We start from the raw sequence: 23630 nt of genomic DNA on the forward strand, positions 1-23630 counted from the left end.
GAAACACTTGACATTCTCAATTATTTCAAACACCTTATAAAACTTCTCCCCATTTTCCCCACCTATTTCATAACTCTCATAAGCCTTTGCCACATACTTTCAATTTAAAATATTACCCGTAATAAGATTGTATCTAAGAGACATTATCAGGTAAGACACAAACTGGATTCTCTGCTAAGGGGAATAATAATATTGACAATGATAACGGGTAATAATTCATTACCTAAGAAGTAGTCCCTAAATTCCCGTGTGTTTGCAAGAGCTTGGAGAACACTGTTCATGAAACAGGTATTCCCCAAGTTCTCGAGTCCTGTCATCCCAGGAGAGACAATCAGCTCAGACTGACGGGGAGGTTTGTTCAGTGGTGACACTTTGCACATTGGCTTCTGCAAACAACAACCCACAAAACAACTTTATATGCTCTGTCATTTGTAAATAAACCAAAAATCAACATTGTGAAAAATTTACCCTGTCATCCCAGCATCTCAGGAAGATGTGCAGGATGAGAGTGAATCTTCAAGTATATGGGCCAAAACCTTGAGGGCTAACCGTGCATGTTCTATCATGCGTTCAGGAGACATGCGTGTATGAAGAGAAAATTCCCATTTGGTACCATAAGCCCCTGCGCACCTCAGCACCCTTGTCTTTTGATAGAGCAGAGCACAGTCTTTTGGCAGTAAAGAAATGGAGGGCAATGCCACAGATGACCACCGAGGTTACCCCTCAAGGCAGCGACCTATATACTCGACGAATCCCTCTCATCCTGCACATCTCCCGGAGATGCTCGGGTGAAGAGGGGGAATTCTTCTCCGTTTAGCCTTCGCCTTTTCTGGGTAACCATGTATATTCAGAGACTGACAACAGACAAGGGATGCACATAGGTATATTTTTAAGAGTAAATGTATCAGATCGTTACAATACCAGCTTGCAGGCCTACCAAAACATACATACTGTCATTTAGAAATACAGCCCAATACAGACTGGCGAAGTCTACGCCTCTTTCACATAATGGCCTGTGGCAGACTTCAAAGATGTCTTAGCAACGTCTTGCTGTTGCAATATCATGAAGAGACAAGCCTTACGATGGGTTGCAGATGTTGCATGGGTTGCAAAGAACAAGCTCTACATACAGTGCTGTCCACACCTGAATCAGACACGACATCACACAACCAGCAAGAAATTGCCTGAGTAGAAACTAGTTTAAAAGTCTCATTAGACAACAAGAACTCATCTGCACCTAACTCTGGTGCACTTAATGTACGGGAATAAAGCATTTACGACACACAAATCCTTATCGCGATATGTTGAGATTACCGCTGTCTTTTGTGGAGGCTCTGATGTGTTGTTTTCAAAACACTTGTACACAAGAAAAGTAACCTTCTTCTTACAGGGAGATAACCTCATCCCAGACTCAGTTAATACATGTAATGTTTGACCCCCACTGGCCAAACCCAGAGACAACAAAGCAACAAACTTCAATGTAAGGTTTTTAACAGAAACATCTGCACCGGACAGTCTTCCAATATCTGAACACTATGGACACATCCCATATACAAGAGTGAGTGAGTGAGTGAGTGCGTGCTTGAGGTTTAACATCATACTTAACAATTTTTCAGTCATATGACGATGAAGGAATCTTTACAGTGAATGTGCCTCCTTGTTGAAGGACCGCTCTGTTATCTAGTGCTGCTTCACTGGGATGCCTTACCGAAGGCAAGTAAGCCCTCCCGTCAAGCCACTATACTGATACAGGTCAACCAGTCAATGCACTATCCCCTCCATGCTGAACAACAAGCGAGGAAGTTACAACTTCCTCTTTTAAGGTCTTAGGTGTGACTCGCCTCAGGATTAACCCTGGATCTACCGGTCCCAAAGCAGACGCTCTACCAACTGTGCTATTGGGGCAGGTCCCCCAAGAGTATCGGGGCCTTGGAATAGCACAATCAAAACATTTCAAAGTCCTTAACAACATAGAGCTGTGCGTTTACGACACTGTAAGAAGACTGCGATGCGACACCTGTGAGGTAATTCAGCACATTTACGGCAGACGGCACAGTGGGATTGATGTTCTGCTAGTTACACCAAAAGTACCACCGTTTCCAGGCATACTGGACCTGTCTATTTGTTGATGGCCTCCACGACTTCACAACAAATTTCCTACCCTGAAGAGAAAGTCCTGACTCACAGAGGGTATACCAAATACTGCACAGGTGACTAATGTCAATTTCATAGGCGTGGGATGAACTGCGTCCTTCCCTGGTAGGGTTAACAGGTCTTGACTCCATGAAAGGCACAGTGGGGTGTCACTCAACATACTGAGTAGTTGAGGGAACCATTGTTGTGTGGTCCAGTGTGGTACTATCTCTGGTAACCAGGTCGTCTGTTATTTATGACAGCACACATGTGAGCAACCTGAAAGGTGGAAAGCAACATGGTTACTTGTTAGACCATAAGTGTGCTAAACTATCTGACATACAAGCCCCAGGGTCTGGGTGCCAAGAAGGTGGAAAACAACATGGTTATATGTTAGACCATAAATGTGCTAAACTATCTGACATACAAGCCCCAGGGTCTGGGTGCCAAGAAGGTGGAAAACAACACGGTTATATGTTAGACCATGAGTATGCTAAACTATCTGTCATACAAGCCCCAGGGTCTGGGTGCCAAGAAGGTGGAAAACAACACGGTTATATGTTAGACCATGAGTATGCTAAACTATGTCATACAAGCCCCAGGGTCTGGGTGCCAAGAAGGTGGAAAACAACATGGTTATATGTTAGACCATGAGTATGCTAAACTATCTGTCATACAAGCCCCAGGGTCTGGGTGCCAAGAAGGTGGAAAACAACACGGTTATATGTTAGACCATGAGTATGCTAAACTATATCATACAAGCCCCAGGGTCTGGGTGCCAAGAAGGTGGAAAACAACAAGGTCATATGTTAGACCATGAGTATGCTAAACTATCTGTCATACAAGCCCCAGGGTCTGGGTGCCAAAAAGGTGGAAAACAACATGGTTATATGTTAGACCATAAGTATGCTAAACTATCTGTCATACAAGCCCCAGGGTCTGGGTGCCAAGAAGGTGGAAAACAACACGGTTAGATGTTAGACCATAAGTATGATAAACTATCTGTCATACAAGCCCCAGGGTCTGGGTGCCAAGAAGGTGGAAAACAACAAGGTCATATGTTAGACCAGAGTATGCTAAACTATCTGTCATACAAGCCCCAGGGTCTGGGTGCCAAGAAGGTGGAAAACAACACGGTTATATGTTAGACCATGAGAATGCTAAACTATCTGTCATACAAGCCCCAGGGTCTGGGTGCCAAGAAGGTGGAAAACAACACAATTATGTTCTAGACCACGAGTATGATAAAATATCTGTCATACAAGCCCCAAGGTCTGGGTGCCAAGAAGGTGGAAAACAACAAGGTCATATGTTAGACCATGAGTATGCTAAACTATCTGTCATACAAGCCCCAGGGTCTGGGTGCCAAGAAGGTGGAAAACAACACGGTTATATGTTAGACCATGAGTATGCTAAACTATGTCATACAAGCCCCAGGGTCTGGGTGCCAAGAAGGTGGAAAACAACATGGTTAGATGTTAGACCATAAGTATGATAAACTATCTGTCATACAAGCCCTAGGGTCTGGGTGCCAAGAAGGTGGAAAACAACAAGGTCATATGTTAGACCATGAGTATGCTAAACTATCTGTCATACAAGCCCCAGGGTCTGGGTGCCAAGAAGGTGGAAAACAACACGGTTATATGTTAGACCATGAGTATGCTAAACTATGTCATACAAGCCCCAGGGTCTGGGTGCCAAGAAGGTGGAAAACAACATGGTTATATGTTAGACCATGAGTATGCTAAACTATCTGTCATACAAGCCCCAGGGTCTGGGTGCCAAGAAGGTGGAAAACAACACGGTTATATGTTAGACCATGAGTATGCTAAACTATATCATACAAGCCCCAGGGTCTGGGTGCCAAGAAGGTGGAAAACAACAAGGTCATATGTTAGACCATGAGTATGCTAAACTATCTGTCATACAAGCCCCAGGGTCTGGGTGCCAAGAAGGTGGAAAACAACATGGTTATATGTTAGACCATAAGTATGCTAAACTATCTGTCATACAAGCCCCAGGGTCTGGGTGCCAAGAAGGTGGAAAACAACACGGTTAGATGTTAGACCATAAGTATGATAAACTATCTGTCATACAAGCCCCAGGGTCTGGGTGCCAAGAAGGTGGAAAACAACAAGGTCATATGTTAGACCAGAGTATGCTAAACTATCTGTCATACAAGCCCCAGGGTCTGGGTGCCAAGAAGGTGGAAAACAACACAATTATGTTCTAGACCACGAGTATGATAAAATATCTGTCATACAAGCCCCAAGGTCTGGGTGCCAAGAAGGTGGAAAACAACAAGGTCATATGTTAGACCATGAGTATGCTAAACTATCTGTCATACAAGCCCCAGGGTCTGGGTGCCAAGAAGGTGGAAAACAACAAGGTCATATGTTAGACCATGAGTATGCTAAACTATCTGTCATACAAGCCCCAGGGTCTGGGTGCCAAGAAGTTGGAAAACAACAAGGTCATATGTTAGACCATGAGTATGCTAAACTATCTGTCATACAAGCCCCAGGGTCTGGGTGCCAAGAAGGTGGAAAACAACTGCAGTTGTACTATCAGATACAACTTGTACATGTTTGCCTGAATAGATAGGCTTCATCTTGTGACCATCGACCACTTGTGCCACTGGGCCCTTTGGCACCCCGACACAACTGACTGGCATTGGTGTCGACGGTTACTTCCACTGGAAACCTAACAGGAGAACCATTCACAATCCACCAAACAATGTCTTTTCGAGCTGCCCGAGACAGGGTCATTTTAATGTCATAATTCTGATTCCCTTCTCATGCCAGAACCTTATCCTGTTCAAAGGCCCTATGGTAAAGCATCCCGAGGCGTACAGCACAACTAACTTGAAACACACATGGCTATGAGGCTAGCAACCTGGCGTATGGTGGGTGTAAGAGTGTCTATGATCGTCTGCGAATACTTGAGTATATCTGAGTATAAACCCAATTGATGAAAGTAAGCCATTATGTAGTCAGTCTGACTTGCATCTTCATCCCGACATTTATTCAGTATCAAGGAGTCATCAATAAAATAGCCATATCAAATACCGTTTGAACGGAAATGATAATAAACTGGTTCAAGTGCTTTAGTTCACACCCAGGGTGCAGAGTTAAGGCAGAAAGCCAAACAAGTATAGTGAAATAGCTTGTTGTTCCAAATATAACGTAAATATTTGTGACAGCCTATATCAAATGGTATACTATGATAGACATCCTTTAGATCAATAGCCAGTAACATTCTGTAAAACCCAAGGGTCACTGGTAGCAGTGTGCCACTCAATGAGGTGGCTGCTAATGTCACCAGCAGAAAATATACATACCTCTACTTTTTGGAGTTGGGAGCCTGGTTGGGGTGCAGGTCTGAATTCAGACCCTGACCTCGACCCCTGTTTGGTGGGTATAGCTGATAAGGTGGTCCCCTCCTTCAACGATTGGGCATTGGCCTCTTCCTCGAGGACCCCACAATGCCTGGGGGTACTTCCTGGTGGTAGGTTCAGTCTTCTGGCTCAGCCGGGCTATCTTGTCAATCTCCAACACTCTCTCCTGTATATTGTCCTCAAATAAGTTTAAAGTTGTTGGGCCGTCCGGCGTACATAACGACACATATTTTCTTGACAAAAAAGGCTTGAAGAGGTGACGTTGACATATTGAAGAGCCTGTAACTCAGTATTGAGAGCGAAGCAGAAGCCAATTCTTGACACTGGACAATGCCTACATCAGTTTTAGGGATGTACCAGTAGGGATACTGCAGTGATGTCATGACCAAGGATAGCCTGAGTTTTCTGAAGAGAGAGGTCCCTGGACTTGACATTGGCATTAAGACTCTTCCAGATTTTAATACTGACACGTGGTGGCAATAACTGGCTGCAGTTGGAAGGCACCGGATAACAATTTTATCAACGTTAGCCTTTTGAGAACTAGCATGCCCACCCATCTAAACCACCTTCTCCAATAGGGCCTCGCCCCTTGCTTCAATGGATACGAAATTGTCTGGGGCCTAAAAGTCAGTGTCATACCAAGTGGGCTGAGAAATGTCTAACTCTAAATCAGCTACAACACAGGACGGAGAAGGCGGCCATCCCATTTCTTCGAACAGACCAACCTCCGTGTGTAAGTTGAGGCTTGAGGGCGCAGAAGGTGGAATAGGCTTACCGAATAACTGAGCTTCAGCTTCGATTAACTCTCTTTCGGTTGCATTATTAATGCATCAATGGCAAGGGAATCTTTCAACGAATCTTTACAAATTGGCTTCAGCCATCTTGTTTGACAGACCATGTGACCTGATGTGTTTTGTACTCTCGGAACCTGTTTTCCGAAAGCCTCTCATGGTAGCTACATTATGTTTTAATTTTTCACTGCTGGTTGCGTTGTTTCTTGTGCCGGTCTCACTTAGATCAATCTCAGAGTGGCCAGGTTTCACCACATCGTCGAGGAGAGATGTATTTGGCAACCAGTCCTTATCGAAACCCTCGATTAGACGGTATGAATCTTCGGAAGACAAGTCACTTGTGTGACACAAACCTCTTCGATCATGGCTCATTCTGCACCGAGGCATAAGATTTTCACAAAGTTTTAATCACGAACAGTTATGATCAATAAAGGTACCATACATGCTTGCCGCATGATAAAAAAAGAAAAGGGTGCTGAGGTGCGCAGGGGCTTATATAGGCCATGGTACCCCAGTGTTCTATTCTTGGCCTTTTACTATTCATAATATATTTAAATGACTGTTGTATAAATGTTTCTGGCTGTTTTATGCTGATGAAGCCACACTGTACAACGCTTCCACATCTTTATCCGAAATTCAATCAGGTTTAAGTTCTAATATGGAACTTATTAATCAGTGGTGCTTTGAAAAAAAATGCTTCTTAATGTGTCCACAACAAAGTCCATCCTTATTGGAACTACCCAGAAATTCAAAAAATTGTCATCAGAATTCCCTCAATGTCACGGTCAATGGTCGGACAATTGAAAATGTACAAAATTGAAGCTTCTTGGCCTGCATATAGACCGTACTCTTTCATGGCAGAGTCACACTGACTCAGTGTGTAGTACTGTGTCTAAGTTATTGTCAATACTGAGGAGGCAGAAGCCTTTTCTTCCCTTTAAAACAAGACTATTATTTTATAACAGTTATATCCTTCCTCATTTAATGTACACTGTCCCTATTTGGGGCAGCTGTTCCAAAGGCCTACTTGATCCAGTATACAAAGTTCAAAAAACTGCTGCAAAATTTATCCTAGATAAACGTAACAATAAATCATCAGCTGAAACTTTTGAAATTTTAAACTTAAAGTCTATACATGAAAATATCCTGTACCAAAAAAATCTCACTGTTTACAAATCCTTAAATGACCACTATCCTGACTATATGAAAAAGTTGTTCCCAATCAAAGAAGAGCCCCATCCTGAACTAAGATCATGTACAAGCAATCAAGAAAAATTCCTTTTCCCACACAGAACAACTTAAGAAAAGCCTGTCATACTCTGGGGCTGTTCAGTGGAACAGTCTGCCTGCCTCTGTGCAATCTGCCTCCTCAGTTAAATTGTTTAAAAATTTGCACCAAAAGTGGCAGAAAGTGCCAAACACATAGCAAAGCCTTGTATTTCTATGTATATATACATATATATATATATATATATGTACAACTTTGACCTGTTTAATGCTTCGTGTAATTTTATTTATGTATTTTTTTAATAACCCGTGTGACTGCCGAGTGGTTGTGTGAGTGAATGGAGGGCCTGAGGGAAGATCAATACTGTGATATTGACTGAGCTTGTTACCCTCTGAAAATAAAGATATTACTATTATTATATATATGGTACCTTATGTGAATTCTCTCTTCACACACGCATGTCTCGTGACCACATGATAGAATATGCATGGTTACCCTGAAAAGGTGAAGGCCATACGAAGAAGAATAGTGCATAGCTTTCCTTGTGTTTTATAATCTGAACACACTTCAATAGTTTGAATGAAACGTAAAATGGTGGAAGTCATGATAGTTTACCTTGAATGTGTTCAGGTACGTCTTACCTGTGTTGTGTTTTCCTTGTCACCTGAATGAGAGCTGTTCACTACAGGTGAGGTTCCGTTTTCTTCAGCAGGTTCAAATTCTTCATCTTCAAGAATCTTCACATCCCCGAGTTCATCAAAGGCAACATCTGACTGGCTAGAATGGGCTTTGTCTTCAGTTTGAGTGGTTGATTTTGTTACAGGTAACCAGGAGTCAGACTTGGATATCGGTGGTGCTTAAGTGATGAAATAAGCCATAGATTTACCTGGAGTATTTTATGTCAAAAACACATTAACAAATACAGTCTAGTAAACAAAGTATCAGTAAACAGATACAAATCCCTCCCTAACTGCTTGTCATTGAATGAGGTCTTTCCTCATGATTATAAGCACAAAACATTACAGAAAATACAGATCACTCACCTTTGTTCACAGGTGCTTCCAATGCTCCCCAGCGAAATGCATTTTTCTTGTACAGACTAATCTCAATGAAGGCAGATGTTACCTTGTGGCGACATTGATTGGGAATAATCTCATGTCTAAACAAACAAAGTGAAACATCACTTACAGGAAGCTCCACAGTTATTTTACTTTAATATCCATACACTACATGTATGTTATATCAATCAAACATTGAATTCTGTAACAGTTACTCCAAAGCAATTGAGTAAAACTGTACATATATATCATTAGGCGCCCAAATCTTCCGCACCATCTGAAATATACGATTATTAATAACCGAGCAAGTCATTAAGGCCTTGTGACAATACAAACTTCATGGACATGTTAATAAAACATTATATGGAGAGACACTTTGCCCAACCTTTTCCTATACATAATTCAATAGCCATTACAGGATTTTCTGCTAGTCAAGCCCCATTAGAAGTTATGAAAAACAAACTCACTTTAAATTGATTTTCCAGCAGAATACTGTCTCCTCTGTTGAATTTGCATGCAGAGCTAGGAATTTACTATCTCTGTAATAAAACCAAATGAAAATTCATTGTCACATAAATCTTCAAATTTCATATTTATGCCATGAATGTTTTCATAAAACAGTAAATTGCATACATGCAATTATAACATGATATGCAAAGCTTATTATTAAAATGCAAAAGTTAAATAAATTTTGAGTACAAAAGATCAAAACAGTTTCTTGTTTTATATCAGACTGAAATGACTTCTTACTTTGTTTGGAATTTCACTGTGACTGTTTTCTCACTATAGAATATCTTCACAGTGTCTTTAGGAGCATGTCGTACATACACGTGAACAGTAAAAACATCATTCTGAAAGAGAACAAAGTATAACAGATAACATCTTTATACACCATGTGTGCATTTGTATAACAATATATTGTTATAAATATTAACACATTTTTCTTCTAGAGAGAGATTAGAACATCCACAACAATGTCCGTATGCCGATGAACATCACTTTTACCGATATTATCACTTTGCTGCCAATCGTTGTAACTTTTAAGGGCAAGTGCCAAGTGGAAACTCTACACACGTAGATCAGGAGTTATGTGCAAATGTGTGGGATTATACTGATAACCTTGCAGGACTTCATGGTCATCCGTTATTAATAAATAGCCATATTCTATAACCAATAGCTGAAAAATTGGAAGTTGCTACATTATGTACCTGACGAACAAATTGTGACTACATGAAGGTCATATCTAATGTACAACACACAGAATCTGATGACAATCTACACTTTGATTTTCAGTCCACCACACACAAAGTACCATCTGCACTGTGTAGCCACATCAGTATATAGAACACATTGCATGATGTTATAATTTTTTTCACTGGGTTACCATGTAGACTTGAATGTTAATGAAAACAGAAGCAAAATCTTTGTATAGTAAGACTCATGCTCAAATATTTGTATAAATATCCAAAACACACTCTTTCAGGCAATATTCAAAAACACTGCACATCTTTATTGTTTTAGGAAAACCCTATCAATTGAAGTGCATACTAAAGCAGCATTAACACAGAGGACACAAACTGGTTCAGTGAGTTGTTGTTACATGTTTATATTCTCCTTAAATCCAAACAGATCTGTAAACTATCAGAACTGTTTTTGTAATTATTTATTATCCACAATTATCAATAAACTAAAACAATCAACATACCTTTGAGCTTTCTATCCAATCATTTTTTGTGTGCTGGAGATAATACACAGGTTCTGGTGACATAAAACATGTGAAATTTCTTTTTCAGTTTGAAATTTCAGTTTTGGCATAACCTATACAACATACATTTTTCATAAATTATATGCTGGCTTATAATAAATACTTACACTTTAAAATTTTATCACAGTTTATGAAAGAATAAACAATATATCATATAAATCAAGCCCATCCAGATGTAATGCATAAATTTATATTCCATTTTACAAAATTTATGTGTAGCTTTTCTTTCACTTAATGGTGCTTCCTGTTTTGTTTACATTTTTGGTCTTTTTGCATTAATGGCAGGGGCCTCATACCTTCTTCTTTTTCCTTCATTTCAAGGTTTGGGTCTGTGGCATCATTTTCTGGTTTCTCACCTCCAGCCTTCTCCAGCTCCACCACGCTGTCAGGCAACAAGGGATCTACCTTTGTTCCTACAGGGTCCCCAGAGCTATCTGCAGCACTTCTCTTTTTTTGCTTTGGAGACTACAAATCCAAACCAAATGTCAAACTTAATCTTCATATTTGAAAAAAAATAAAATAATGGCAATATCTTACTGACGAGATGGAATCAGCAACAACATCTTAAGCCATTCAAATTGCTCAACAGAGTGAACTGAGAAAACTATTTTCAAGATAAGTGAGGTTAAAAGCTTTGTTGGCTTCAACTCTTGATTTTGTTGTGAAAAATTCCACTATGACAAAAAATATCTATATAAATGTATAGCTTACAATATCCACAACATGATGCTTCGACCAATTCTTAGCCTTCTTTTTGATCAGCCAGATACACAGCTTGTTATTCTGTACAACCACGCGACTTTGTTTTCCTTCCACCTCTTCACTGAATGCACAAGCCCACTCCCGGCCATCTGTAATCAATTTTATTAAAAATTTATGCTTCCATATGTTCTTTACTTTCAGTTTCAGACATGACATAGAGGCATTGGTTTCTTGTCACCTGACCTTCAAAGGTGCAAAAAAAACCCAAAAACCAAAACATAAAAAAACACAGTGCTGTATAAAAGCTATATACCACATTCAGTACATAGTACTGTTTGAATTAGAGCACATAAGCATTCACCATCAGCATAAGGATATCAAAATGTCCTGATTCAATATCAAGCAGCCTAAACTTCAACAAGATAGGAGATACTTCAGAGTAAAAAGTTGGAAATGTTAAGTTGTACAAAAGTTTAAGACAAGAGAACAAAAACATGCAACACAAAAGCTTTATATTTCTGTCTTAAAAGGCTTGCACCAAACACATCCAGGGCACAGCGTGTCAGAATTTGGTTGCCACATTACCTGGCAGTTTGACATGGACATTTACGTCTGTCACCACAACATCCGCCTCTTTCAGCTCCTCGGCGCACAGTTTGTCCAAAGAGAGCACGATTTGTAGGGTCTCCTCAGTCTGACTCCATTCATAGGGCACACCTGAAGTGTAACATTTGGATTTACATTAATCAATTTTCCTTGATAATTTTGAAAGTTAACATTACAGCTGGTCTTTTTCATGTGACCACTTTAATGAGTGTAATCCACTAAAAGGCTGTTGGGAACTTTGAACAAGTTTGATCATACATGTACATGTAATTCACAAAGGTAGAAAGCAAATGAGGCAAAAGATATTTGGGTCATCATTAAAAATATGTTGGGTAAACTTGACTGACCAACCCTCCAATAACAGGCTCTAATCCTGATCTACTTTTCTCGATAAGTTAATTTTCTTTTTTAAATCCTTCACTTTCTTTATTATCCAGAATATAAAAAAAAAATCCTAACCTACCTACCCTATTTTTTCAGATAGCGTTGGGTCAACAACACCAAAGATTTTTTAAAGATGGGCACGAATCTGACATATGAAATGACTGGATTAACATAAATGGTCTTGTTAGCCTTGTCACACTTCTGTACAAATCACTTGGCTGGGTTATTTATTTTTTTATCATTTACTTGACTGTTCTTCAACACCGTTATCAAGAATTTGTCACTTACATGTATATATATATGAATTACTGGCAGTCAAGTTTTATGGATGGAGGAAAATGGGCTGCTTTAGCACCAACCTTTGGCAAATTACTGACAAACTTTAAAACAAGTCACATACAGGTATGTACAGTGCACACCATATTGGTGGGAAACAAGTGGTCTTCTCAGAACTTCATGCTGTGCAAATGGATGCATGAGCATCAATGAGAGCATACATGTAAATACACCCATTAGCTGCAGGAACATCTGAGTTATTGTCATATGGGTACCACAACATAGCTGTGATTTGAAAATTACCTTCTTTCTTGATTGTCAGTTAATACTATAATTTATGATGGACAAATATATTTAATTACAAAAGTGTGACAAGGCTAACAAGACACTGACTAAAGCTAAACGATAGCAGACTCATGATATGGTATACCATCTGAGAAACAGTAACAACTGAGATGAATTTCATCTTAATTTGCATCTAAACACTTTCCTCATGGTGTCTCTTACAGGACAAATAATGTTTCCTTATCATGCAGTGCATATTGAGAATAACATCTATCGTTAGTGCAACAATGTACCCTAAAACGACAAAGAAATAATAGTGTAGTGCACTGAAAAATGCAGCTAAGTTGCAGAAGGCCTGACATGTATAGTTTATACCAGATAAGACAAGCCTTGGTGAATTCTGTATAGACACGTAACATCTACATTTAGGACTCTACATACATGTATATCTCAACAGCACATCAGGCCCTACATGATGAAAGCAGCATGTGAGCAAGGTGGTCAATTGTTGCTCTTAGCTAGGATGTTCCACTCACCCACCAAATGTAGGTTCATAATGTTTGCTCAGTTCTGCAATGTACATGGATGTCATAGATTATTTCTACAGGAATTCTCTTGCAAAACCTTGGATTATCTTTGCATTATATCCTTGAACTGGTACAGTTTATCTTTAAGCCATCATTCACTCACTAACAGGCTAGCCATGTGCCTCAATGGATGCATGAGGGCAAACAGCTGCTATAGGACTATTATTACATCAATATCATGCACTTTATAGGTACATGTATTTATAGTCCAGTTTACAGCAGTATTTCAACTCTCGGAATAGGATAAGATAATACTTGTTTAGAATGGTTAAACACATGTGCTGATATGTGCATAGAAGGGTGGAAATGATCAGATCACACTCAATATACATGTACACCTAACAATCATCAATCTACAAAGATACACATGAAATCACACATATATTTAATAATGAAATCCACAATTGCAGCCAGATCAACCACAATGTGACCGTTATTGCATTCAACCTACGTGTATGGTCTAGATGCATGATAGAACGTCACTTGAAGATCACCATTAGCAAAAACATGTGGCTGGGTAAAGTGTCATATAGAATGATGATGTATCTGCTGAAAGCTACTGGCCCAGTAGGATACTGCTGTACATGGCATCCACGTTATTCAGTCACTGTAAATTGAGTGTACCCATAATCATTTTGCTATATACTCCTGTATAGTCTTTTGCTTTCAACAAAACTATACATGCATTTTCTCAAAGGAAGCTTAATAAATGTATAAATCGCTGGACCATGATTACTGATGAACTTCATCCATGACAGCTTAAAGATTTCAAAACAAAGGATAGGTCGACCACGTGAGCTGTCAAGTGTACACGCTCGAACAATAACATTACACAATGTCCATTCCATATTAAGGTTACTGTCAGTTGCAGAACACTTACGACTAGATACATTGCAGCTTCCTTCTTTAGTATTCTCCAAATCCTTTTTTCTCTTTGAAAATTGGGACGAATCGCTTTTTGTTGGGATGGGACTAAACTTCTTCGCCCCGTTGTTGTGCGACGCCATAACCGCGTTGACACGATCATCCGAGCACACGTTAGACGTGTGCCGTCGTTTCCTCGAAGGTCTATCTATTTTTGCCGAATGAGACGTACCTAGCAAGAAAGGTACTCAGCACAACATATGAGTTCAGATGCGCTGGAATAGAACCATTCCTATCTAAATGTTTGTGATTTTGCACAGATTTCGATACCAAGTTAAAGTGGCTGCTAAAATGACCAATCACTGCTGTCATTAGAAATCCAGTAAAATTTGACCAATCACGCAGCTTCTTCTTTGCCATCGGTTGGCGTAATCCACCATGGAGGGAGAAGGTAAGTTGCACGATGGTGAGGGATGTAAACCTTTCGTCACAAATTGCATAATAAGGAAGATTGTATGACACCTTGGTGTGTTATTCGTCTTTATATATCAGTTTGTCAAGTGGCCTCATTATTTCTTTTTGATACTGCTTCCTTCTTCTGTACGAGATTGACACCGGTCTGAACTTTAACAACAACAACATCGTATGCACTTATCTGTAAGGCACGCATCATGTTCAGTCTATTCCAGCCTGGTAAAATATATGGGAGCGGCCAGTATGACAGGATATTTACAAGCATAAGGTGATGCTTGTAGAATGTAATCCAAACCATTCTTAGACCAGAATATAAGGGTTAGTCAAAGTTTTATATAACGAAATAGTTGTTCACATGTTAACATCCATACATCAAACGACGCCCATGAGTGACGTTTTCCTCTGTTAGTAATCAGTAATTTATATTGACAGTTATTAGACTTAAAGCGGTGCAAGTTCATAAATTTGTGCAAGTTTATAAATTTGTTCAGATTTTTGTTTAATGAATTTGAAGATGAAAGTCATTTCCATGTTGGCCAGCATAGAGCTTGAGAGGTCTACATAATTTAGTTGTCTAACCTCATTCTGCCTAGATTAGATGAGTACTGAAAAACATTCTGTCTATCTGACATCATGGAAATATTGACTCATTTTGCAACAATGTCCATTTTGAGGGAGAACATTGTTAGAAAAAAAGGTGTTTTTGTGAAAATAGCACATGATAACCAAAAACATTGATGGCAGGTTATAAAATCTGAAGTCAAAATGGATAAAGTTAGTGTTTAATGTAAGCTTAGCTTGGTGCCCAATCAAGCAGTGACCTAGATGACATTTGGCATAAGACTGTGACAGTCATCCAGACTCAACACTGGCTTCCTCTAAGGCCCTATGTGGGAAGGTCTGTCACCAACCTGCAGATGGTTGTGGGTTTCCTGAGCCTGGTTTCATCCCACCATAATGCTGGCCGCTGTAGTGTATGGTGATTGATTTACAGTTTCTCCCCTTGGTTACTGTCGTTTGCTTTTGCATAGGCTGAGTTTGCGGTAAGATGACAGATGTGGGTGATTTACCACCCGCATGTTTCATTACCCTGTCTGGCAGCTACAGTCCCTAATCCACGCCAGGTGGGTCAAGTCACTGAGCGAGGTGTGCAGATTTCACAACTAGCCATCTATAATTATATCCATGATGAATTAAACTGAAGAAAGTATCAGTTCAGGTGATGATTATTACAAACCTGTAAATTTCAAACACTGTCGCGATCCATGGTCATACCAGTACAAATACTACTATGTCCACTGCAGGCCTCGAAAAACGGTTGTTCAGGTAACGTGAAAGTCGCGTCGCAGCATTGTCATGATCTGTTGTCTATTCTGAGCTATTACCCACTAAATATTTGTACACGTGTATTTCAGTCACAAATGGATTTCACTCAGAAATATCTGTCATGAACCTTGCCTAAAATTTGAATGTATTTCATTCTAGGCGCATACTTTGTTTTGTTACATGCGGAACTGTCCTCAAATTGCATAACAGTTACATTTTCCACATTTTGAAATCAAAAACCCCTCATTAAACACAGAAAATGGAAGCTCCCGAAAACTGCCACGACTACCTTTGACCCATTTTTGGTAGCACTGTGTGTGAGTCCGGCATATTGGGATTAGGCATGATTTGCCCACTTTGTTGACATATTCGAAGTTCGCACAACACTGACTGGCTATATATCAAAATAAAGTGCATGTTTTATGATTACCTGTATGCAAACATGCGCGGGTGTCCCAAGCGACAGGTAAGATTTATTTTTCCTTTTCATCAGCAGAAATCACGCCATCAACGGGCATAATACTCTGCTAATAGATACGGGGAGATTTCGAGCCGTATGATTGTAAGTTGTCGCGTCAAACACAGTTTGAGTCATCATCTGCTGATAATTTGCAAGTAAGGATTTTCAGGGTGCTAAGTTCTGTTATAGCATTGTACATGAAGAGCTGTGCATGCATATCAACGGTTATTTGACATGCCACTCCACATGTGTAAAGGGACTGGGTGGTCGTGCTCACGCTTATCGATCTCCAGAGTGTTTTTTCCTGAATTCCCTTTCGTCAAGATCATAAATTAATCAAGGCGCACCTTATATGAAGTAAGCCTTTATATACTAACTTCATTATGATTAACACCAAGGAAAATGTGAACAGTTGGTGTCAGGAACTTAGACTGACAGCTCAGTGAAGCGTGACCTTGTTTATTACATTTGTTAACTGTCCATACATTCACTGCTTTCTATTGTGGGCATTGTACTGCCTTTTTCAGGTGGAGTATTCTACTAAAACAGGGCACACATAGTTTGTTTAAAGTAATATTATTTCAGCATGGATATGAACAATAGGATGTCATTCGTTCTTAAATCTTCATTCATTTTCATACTTGGGTAGTAGACTGTTGCCATATTTAATCTGTACATTACATGCAGAAATGTTTGTGAGTATCTTGCCAAAGGTTGGTGGTTTACACTGAGCACTCTTGTTTTCCCCAACCTTGAAATGGCATTAAATAACAGTCATAATAAATAAATAAATATATGCCTGTGGCACCAATTTTAATGTGCACTCACACGGTTAATTTGAAGATATGGAGAATGTCACCTAATGCACATGTAGTTGAAGTAGTATTAAAGTGATATATTATATGATTTTAGGCTCATGATTGTTATTCTGTTTTCAGATTTAGAACTAGAATCAGAGGGAGACACAACTACTGGCTCAAGTTCACACCCTGTTAGAAAGCATATAGCAATTAAATTGAAGCCATCAAAAGGAAGAACTAGACCAAGAAAGGTTGTGAAACCCAAAGTCAGAACAATGGAGCACACTTTTGGTATGATAATTGTATAGATGTCCATAATATGTGAAAGGATATGAATTTTTCAGTTACAAGTGCGATCAGGTTGATTAGTGAAGGAAACAGCAGTAAATCACAGATCAGCAAGCCAAGTGCTAATCCCACAGGGCCATACCTGACTTTAGTCAGATTGAAATATGATTAAATGTATACAGCTTAATTTTGACAACCTTTAAAATGTCGATTTCCAATACTTAAAATTTAGCGTTTTGACCAGGTGCTGGTTTCAAATTGTTGAATTGAGCCTGATACAAGAACCTCACAAAGCTCTGGACTTCAAGAGGCACACAAAACGGCTGGATTCAAACATGCAACCCTCACTGATCAAGGGCCCGATAGCAGCAGATATCAGATGCCACTTTCTGAAAACTTTGTAAATCAATATTTCATAGTTTTTCTCAGCGTTTCCTCACAACCAAATTTAGCACACTTGGTTCTCAGCACTGAAAGGTAACAGAAAGGAAAAATGACTGGTTGGCCCGGTGTCAGTATAATGACTGGGTGGGTTGTTATGTCTGGTGCCTTCGGCATTACACTTGTGGTGACATGGACTTGCCCTGAACAAGAAGACACATCATCCTCATGTGATGGAGAGATTGCTAAGTACAGCGTTAAACTGCAAGCGTACATGCTAAAGTTTGGTTTGTAAAGACGAACTCTCACAAGCACGTAAAGGCGATGAAATGATAATTTTGATGATAGCAGATGTTTTTCTGATATGAAATGAATCACAAAAAGCTGTAGCCCTATATAATAAGGGTAGTTGAATCAATCAGAATCAAGCAAAATCATTTGGAAAATATCTGAGTAGAGTGTAATGAAAGTCCTGTTAGTGTTTTGGTATCAGTTGCAATGAAGTTTAATGTGAAGTACTTTTTAGCGTTGTTAACTAATTAGGCTTTAAAATTTTCATAAACTAATGAAGGGTATCACTACTACACCATAAATCATGTTTTTAGATACAACTTTAAAACGTTGAAGGTGTTAGGATTGAAACTGGAGATTTTTGTTGCAGATGAAGATTATATTACTGATGCACCTCTGTTCAAGACCATGGAGCCCTTGGAACCAATACATCATGACCAGAGGCTTCGCTGGGATCATAGGGTTTGTAGTTCTCATGAAACTCTGTGACATACATCTCCATATGCTTTTCCTTCTTCATTTTTTTTTTATTTGTTGGCATGTATTCACATGTATACACTTTTGTTTATTAAAATCTGCAGTGTTGGACAGAAATAAACAGTTTCTAGACTGTCATAGTATCATAATGGGGACCGTAATTTACTCTGCTGATGTGTTTTTTTTTAGGGGGGGGATCGGTGTTGGCCAGCTTTTATTTCTTTGTCTGTCTGTGAATCAGCTTTACTATTCCTACCGTTTTTTGGAGAGTTGGACCTAATGTAGATCCAAAATGGTTCTTCCCCTTTACGAGTGTTGTCCCTTTGTCTGTATTTGGGGAATTTGCACTGTCAGGGTGCCCTCTGGTTTTCTTGATTGCATTTGATAGTTTTACCAGTGTATCTGATGTGAAATATCATGAAGTCAAACAAATTAAAAATTACAAACACTGTGTGGTTCACAATTGCTGCTTGTAGAATAAAATTCAAATATTTGACCTTTATAAAAAAGAAAACAGTTAAATGGATCTATTCTGTAAACTTACTGAAATTCTTCATTGTTCACTTTTTATTTATATTAAAGCTGAAGGTCAGCTTTTACAGTAAATCACGTAGAGTTTAGCCGAAAATTTCTGGCTGTAAAGTTTAGCCAATTTGAGTTGCTGGAGGAGGTGACGGGTGGGGGGGGGGAGTGATCAGCCCCCAGCTGTGCAGTAATCCCCAGTGATGGTCTGGCTGCTTGCCCTCGCCACATGTGGTAAACTCCCCAGACATAGTCTGAGAGAAGGGGGATTATACACCCACTAGTATATCTAGACCCTCATTAAAATGTTGTTTGTTGCACATAGCAAGCCATTAACTTGTTCTCAAAGTTGAGTCGTCAGTTATCAAAAAAAAATTGTTCTTTGGACCCATGAAATAGCTTGCGGAGAATTGTCTAAAATTTCCCCTAGGTTACTTCCGCACAGTCTGAGTTGGGGGCAGCATGACATAAGGAGTTATGGGATACAGTTTTTAAAATCATTGGCTAAACAAGGGTGCATGCAATGTGTACTTTAAAGATATATGAAAAGGAACTATAAAACAAAGATTATGTTTCTGTGCCAAATGAAGAAATTATGCCCTGAGTTTTTGTTAAATAAATTTCATTTGGGGAGTATTTTTATACCTGTAAATTATCCTTCTATATTATGCATATTTTCCGTCAATGGTCGGATTATGTCAGAAATTACGTCATTGTTGATCTTGCTCAGAACTCAGTGAACAGCCCCGAAGTGCCCAGTGAACTGTGTCACTACAGTGTGGGCAAGGTGACCTGTACACAGATACAGCATGGATTCTTCAAGCCAGCTCATCGCCCCCTATGTGCACCTACACTGATCACTGGGGTCTTAAAAAAACTGTACTTTGAAACCATGTTAACCCCCAAAAGTGAAAGTTGAAAAATTTGTCTGTACTGTTATGTGTTATTACGCATTGTAATCTGAACATTAAGAAATAAAACCGAAGCCTTTCATGTATCTTTTAACTCTTACAGGTAAATCTAATAGGTGAAAAGGTTGTGGACCCTGTCATTCACTGCTGCGAGAAGTGTACACTGCCTATCCTGATATATGGGAGAATGGTAAGATTTTTCTGGAATTTTATAGGTGTTTTATTATGTGTTTGGTAACTGTTAAATCCTTGTGAGGCTGGCTTTCTTTGTTCTCAGTTTTATCCAGCCACTGTCTAACACTTACCTTAAGAAAGGGACCATAATAAGAATGAATATATGTAAAAATTCTGTTTGTCATTTAAATTGGGTAATGGATTTTCAGTCATAATATTGTACAGTAGTACAATAGACCACTGTTCACCAATTCATATTGTAACGCATAACAATGTCAATGTCTTTGAGAATTGTCTGGTTTTTGAGGCTGCTTTATGTCTGTTTCAGATCCCTTGTAAGCATGTGTTCTGTCTCGATTGTGCAAAGAAAACAGAGAAGTCCTGTGCGAGGTAAACTAAAAGTCATGGTACTTTAAGGGGAAAGGCTGATTAATTGAATCCTATCCAGTTTTGAACAAATACATGTCCTGAGAGAGAGAAGTTAGTACATACCTATAGTCTTGAAAAGTAAACAGTCTCACCATTTTATCAGAGGGTAAAACTCAGATTGGCAGATTGGAACACTCCTATATTTGATGGAGACTATGTTCACAAAATGGATCTAGGTTGACTTGATTTTGAACTTTTGATCCAAAGGCTATGGACACTATATATTTTTGACTGGGCAGTGCGACTTCATGTAAATTGTGGGTATTGATCTGGGCTTTTGAACTTACAAGGTTCATCTTGAAAAAAAAAAAAAACAAAGACCAACTTTGTGTTACCACCACACAACCATCATTTGTAATATCCCCAGCAAATTAGTGGAATTAGAAGTTGAAAAGTGAACAAGTGAACAAATTTAACTTAGGCCTTGTTTTGTTTTCTGTCTATTCCAGGTGTGAAGAGCCTGTGCAGCGTGTGGAACAGTCTGCACTGGGTACTGTGTTTGTGTGTATCTATGGAGGCACAAAGCTGGGGGTGTCTGGCTGTAGAAGGACCTATCTCTCTCAGAGAGACTTGCAGGCTCATGTTGACCACAGGCACTTAAAGAGGGGGCTACAGGACCACAACAAGTCCCATGCTCATGCCCACAGCCATGCTTCAGTGCCCGCCCCACCTCTCCAGGAGTATGTGACAGCCACTCCCCTTACACCGCACCCTGTTCCCATGGACATTCACAGACAAATGCATCCGCCAGCCATGCCGGATCCAGCGATGTACCAGCGGCCACCACCCGACCCCCTACGCCTGCCGCCTCCCGTGTTGCCCACCAGCCATCCACCACCCCCTGTCCAGCCACACCAGCTGCCCCCGCAAGGCATGCCACAAACTCATGTTCCGCCCCCTGCGCTCCCAGTCCACCGCTTGCCTGGAATGCCACCCCCTCTGCACACTCAGCCTCCGCTACAGCAGCATACTGTGCCACCCTCCTCTAGGGACAGCTATGCAACTGCAAGTATTCCTGTGATGGCCAGTAACCGTGGGAACTTAATCAGCGTGCCCATTCAGGACGAGAGGACAGAGTTCAGAGCGGACTATCAGACACAGCCACCCCCTAATTACCCACACTTAACTTCTGTCCCACCCCCTGTATCTTTCAATCCGTCACAACCGCCCACCCACCACCCACCTCCTGTTCACTACCCACCAACAACGATGACGCCTACTCACCAGCCTCCTCCTGTCAGCTTTGCTGCCCCTCCCCCTATTACACATGGACCACCTCCCCACTACTCGGCACCCCAGATGTCAAAACCTGGGTTACCTCCTCCTGTTTCCCATCCGCCTCCTCTCCACACAGTGCCGCCCCCACTGCAGCATTTGCAGCCGCCTCACCCAAGTGGACCTCCGGGTGTTCCAATGTCGTCAGCGCCCATCACTCACCACCAGAGGCCTGGGGTGCCACCGCCACGAATGGGACCACCGGTCTCCCAGCCGCACCATGGCGGCCCACCCCCTCGCTACGCCAGCCCACACCAACACTATGACGATACACCTGCCACACCCCCTTATGGCCAGACGGGAGGGCAGAGCCCACGCCTGCCCTGGTCAGGTCCCCCGAACAGACTACCCCCTCCTCCTCACACCCCAGTAAGCAGTGCGCCCCCAAACCTTGTACCACCACAGGGGCGACCAGGTAATGAAGGGCCATACAAACAATATTACTGAGAAATTAAGCTGGGCTTAATCTTGTGAAGACCTTGGTTAGATACATGTACATTGTTCCACAGTAATTGCAAGATTGACGCTTGTGATGATGTGTGCATCACTGCTTTTTATATGGAAATTTTTCTCGTGTTGTTGGAGATCCTGTAGGTTTTGTAAAAGCTAAACAGTGAAAATGTTAGGTACTTTTCACACTAAAGATATATGTGATTATTATGCATCAGATGAAATGAGTTAGCAGTTGTTTCAGTTGTTTATTGTAAAATGAACGCAACTTCGTCTTTTTGGGGGGGGGGGGTTAATTGCCTGGTATGCTGAACTGATTAGATTTCTAACTGATTAGGATATTTAGTTTCTTTTTATTTTTTTTTTAACTTATAATGAAATTATTGAAGTAATATGTATAAAATCCTTGTATAATATAAAAATGTTGGGTAAGGTGGCTACAACATCGATAATGGTTTACAACCTAATAAATTTTAAGATGAATTGCTGATATGAAATACTTGTCCCGTCTGCTTGTTTCATTTTGAATGTGTTTGTTACATTTGAGTACATCTGAAATCAAGAAGATGAAGAAAAAAAAAAAGAAGAGACAAAACGTAAGGTTGCATGGAATATCATCATATTATTTGATGTACTTAAAAAATAATTGTTGAAGAAATTTTAGATCAGGATGATAATATGACAGTTCTTAAATTGTATATGATCTTACATATCTTTTATCTTGTTTAGAGCAGTCAAAGGTCTTGCCTTTGTGGGGTTTGTTGATGCTCCTCAATGAGAAAGGTATCAAGTACAGTTGAGATAATGTGAGACATGGCACTTAAATAAATAATGTGTAAACATTTACATCTGTTTTTGTCACTGCACTGGGTTGTTTTAAATGTTAATACCATTGTGAAACGTGATGTTAAGTTCTGTGCAGTGTGTGTGATATTATTTTTTTATTCTCCTGATGTACAGAATTGCATTATTATTACACATACTAAATTTGATAAACACTGATCAAGTGCAGTAAAATCATATCATAACCTTAGAAGCATTTGAATTTCCACACAAGATTTGCTTCCCTTTGTACGGATTGTCTACAAATACAATGAAAAGAATGAAAAGAGTGAAAGAATTGTTTGATCCACCACTGTAGTACAGTATCTTAGATTGCAACCACTAAGTTGATCTCATCAGATTCATTCACTGCCATTTAGAAAGTGGTTTCAGGAACAGTGTTATCATTATTTGGGTTGTTTGCATTCTGAGTGTAACATTACAAGTGTTGTTGGCAATTCTGTCTTAGTCCCA

At 40.0% G+C, this 23630-nt stretch overlaps 2 protein-coding genes across 2 annotated transcripts in view; one reads left to right on the top strand and one right to left on the bottom strand.

The window, feature by feature from the left end:
* The window catches only part of LOC135471039 (ubiquitin carboxyl-terminal hydrolase 19-like), a 14964-nt gene extending 569 nt beyond the window's left edge, over positions 1–14395 (bottom strand). Inside the window, exons 1-10 of the mRNA XM_064750088.1 lie at positions 14093–14395; positions 11660–11791; positions 11084–11223; positions 10669–10837; positions 10313–10365; positions 9358–9458; positions 9075–9146; positions 8593–8708; positions 8191–8405; positions 224–386 (exon numbers count right to left, since the gene is read on the bottom strand). Coding sequence (XP_064606158.1) covers positions 224–386; positions 8191–8405; positions 8593–8708; positions 9075–9146; positions 9358–9458; positions 10313–10365; positions 10669–10837; positions 11084–11223; positions 11660–11791; positions 14093–14219 — 1288 coding nt within the window. The 5' untranslated portion in view covers positions 14220–14395. The remainder of the gene's footprint in view (positions 1–223; positions 387–8190; positions 8406–8592; positions 8709–9074; positions 9147–9357; positions 9459–10312; positions 10366–10668; positions 10838–11083; positions 11224–11659; positions 11792–14092) is intronic.
* A 2887-nt stretch (positions 14396–17282) lies between these two features.
* Positions 17283–23147, top strand: LOC135471287 (uncharacterized). The gene is made up of 5 exons (XM_064750456.1): positions 17283–17427; positions 18467–18558; positions 20110–20196; positions 20509–20570; positions 21059–23147. Exons 1-5 carry the CDS (start codon positions 17412–17414, stop codon positions 22329–22331), a joined length of 1530 nt encoding a protein of 509 aa, XP_064606526.1. The 5' UTR covers positions 17283–17411; the 3' UTR covers positions 22332–23147.
* The last annotated feature ends 483 nt before the right edge of the window (positions 23148–23630 follow it).

The sequence above is a fragment of the Liolophura sinensis genome, chromosome 7 (genome assembly GCF_032854445.1).
Source record: "Liolophura sinensis isolate JHLJ2023 chromosome 7, CUHK_Ljap_v2, whole genome shotgun sequence".
NCBI lineage: Eukaryota > Metazoa > Mollusca > Polyplacophora > Chitonida > Chitonidae > Liolophura > Liolophura sinensis.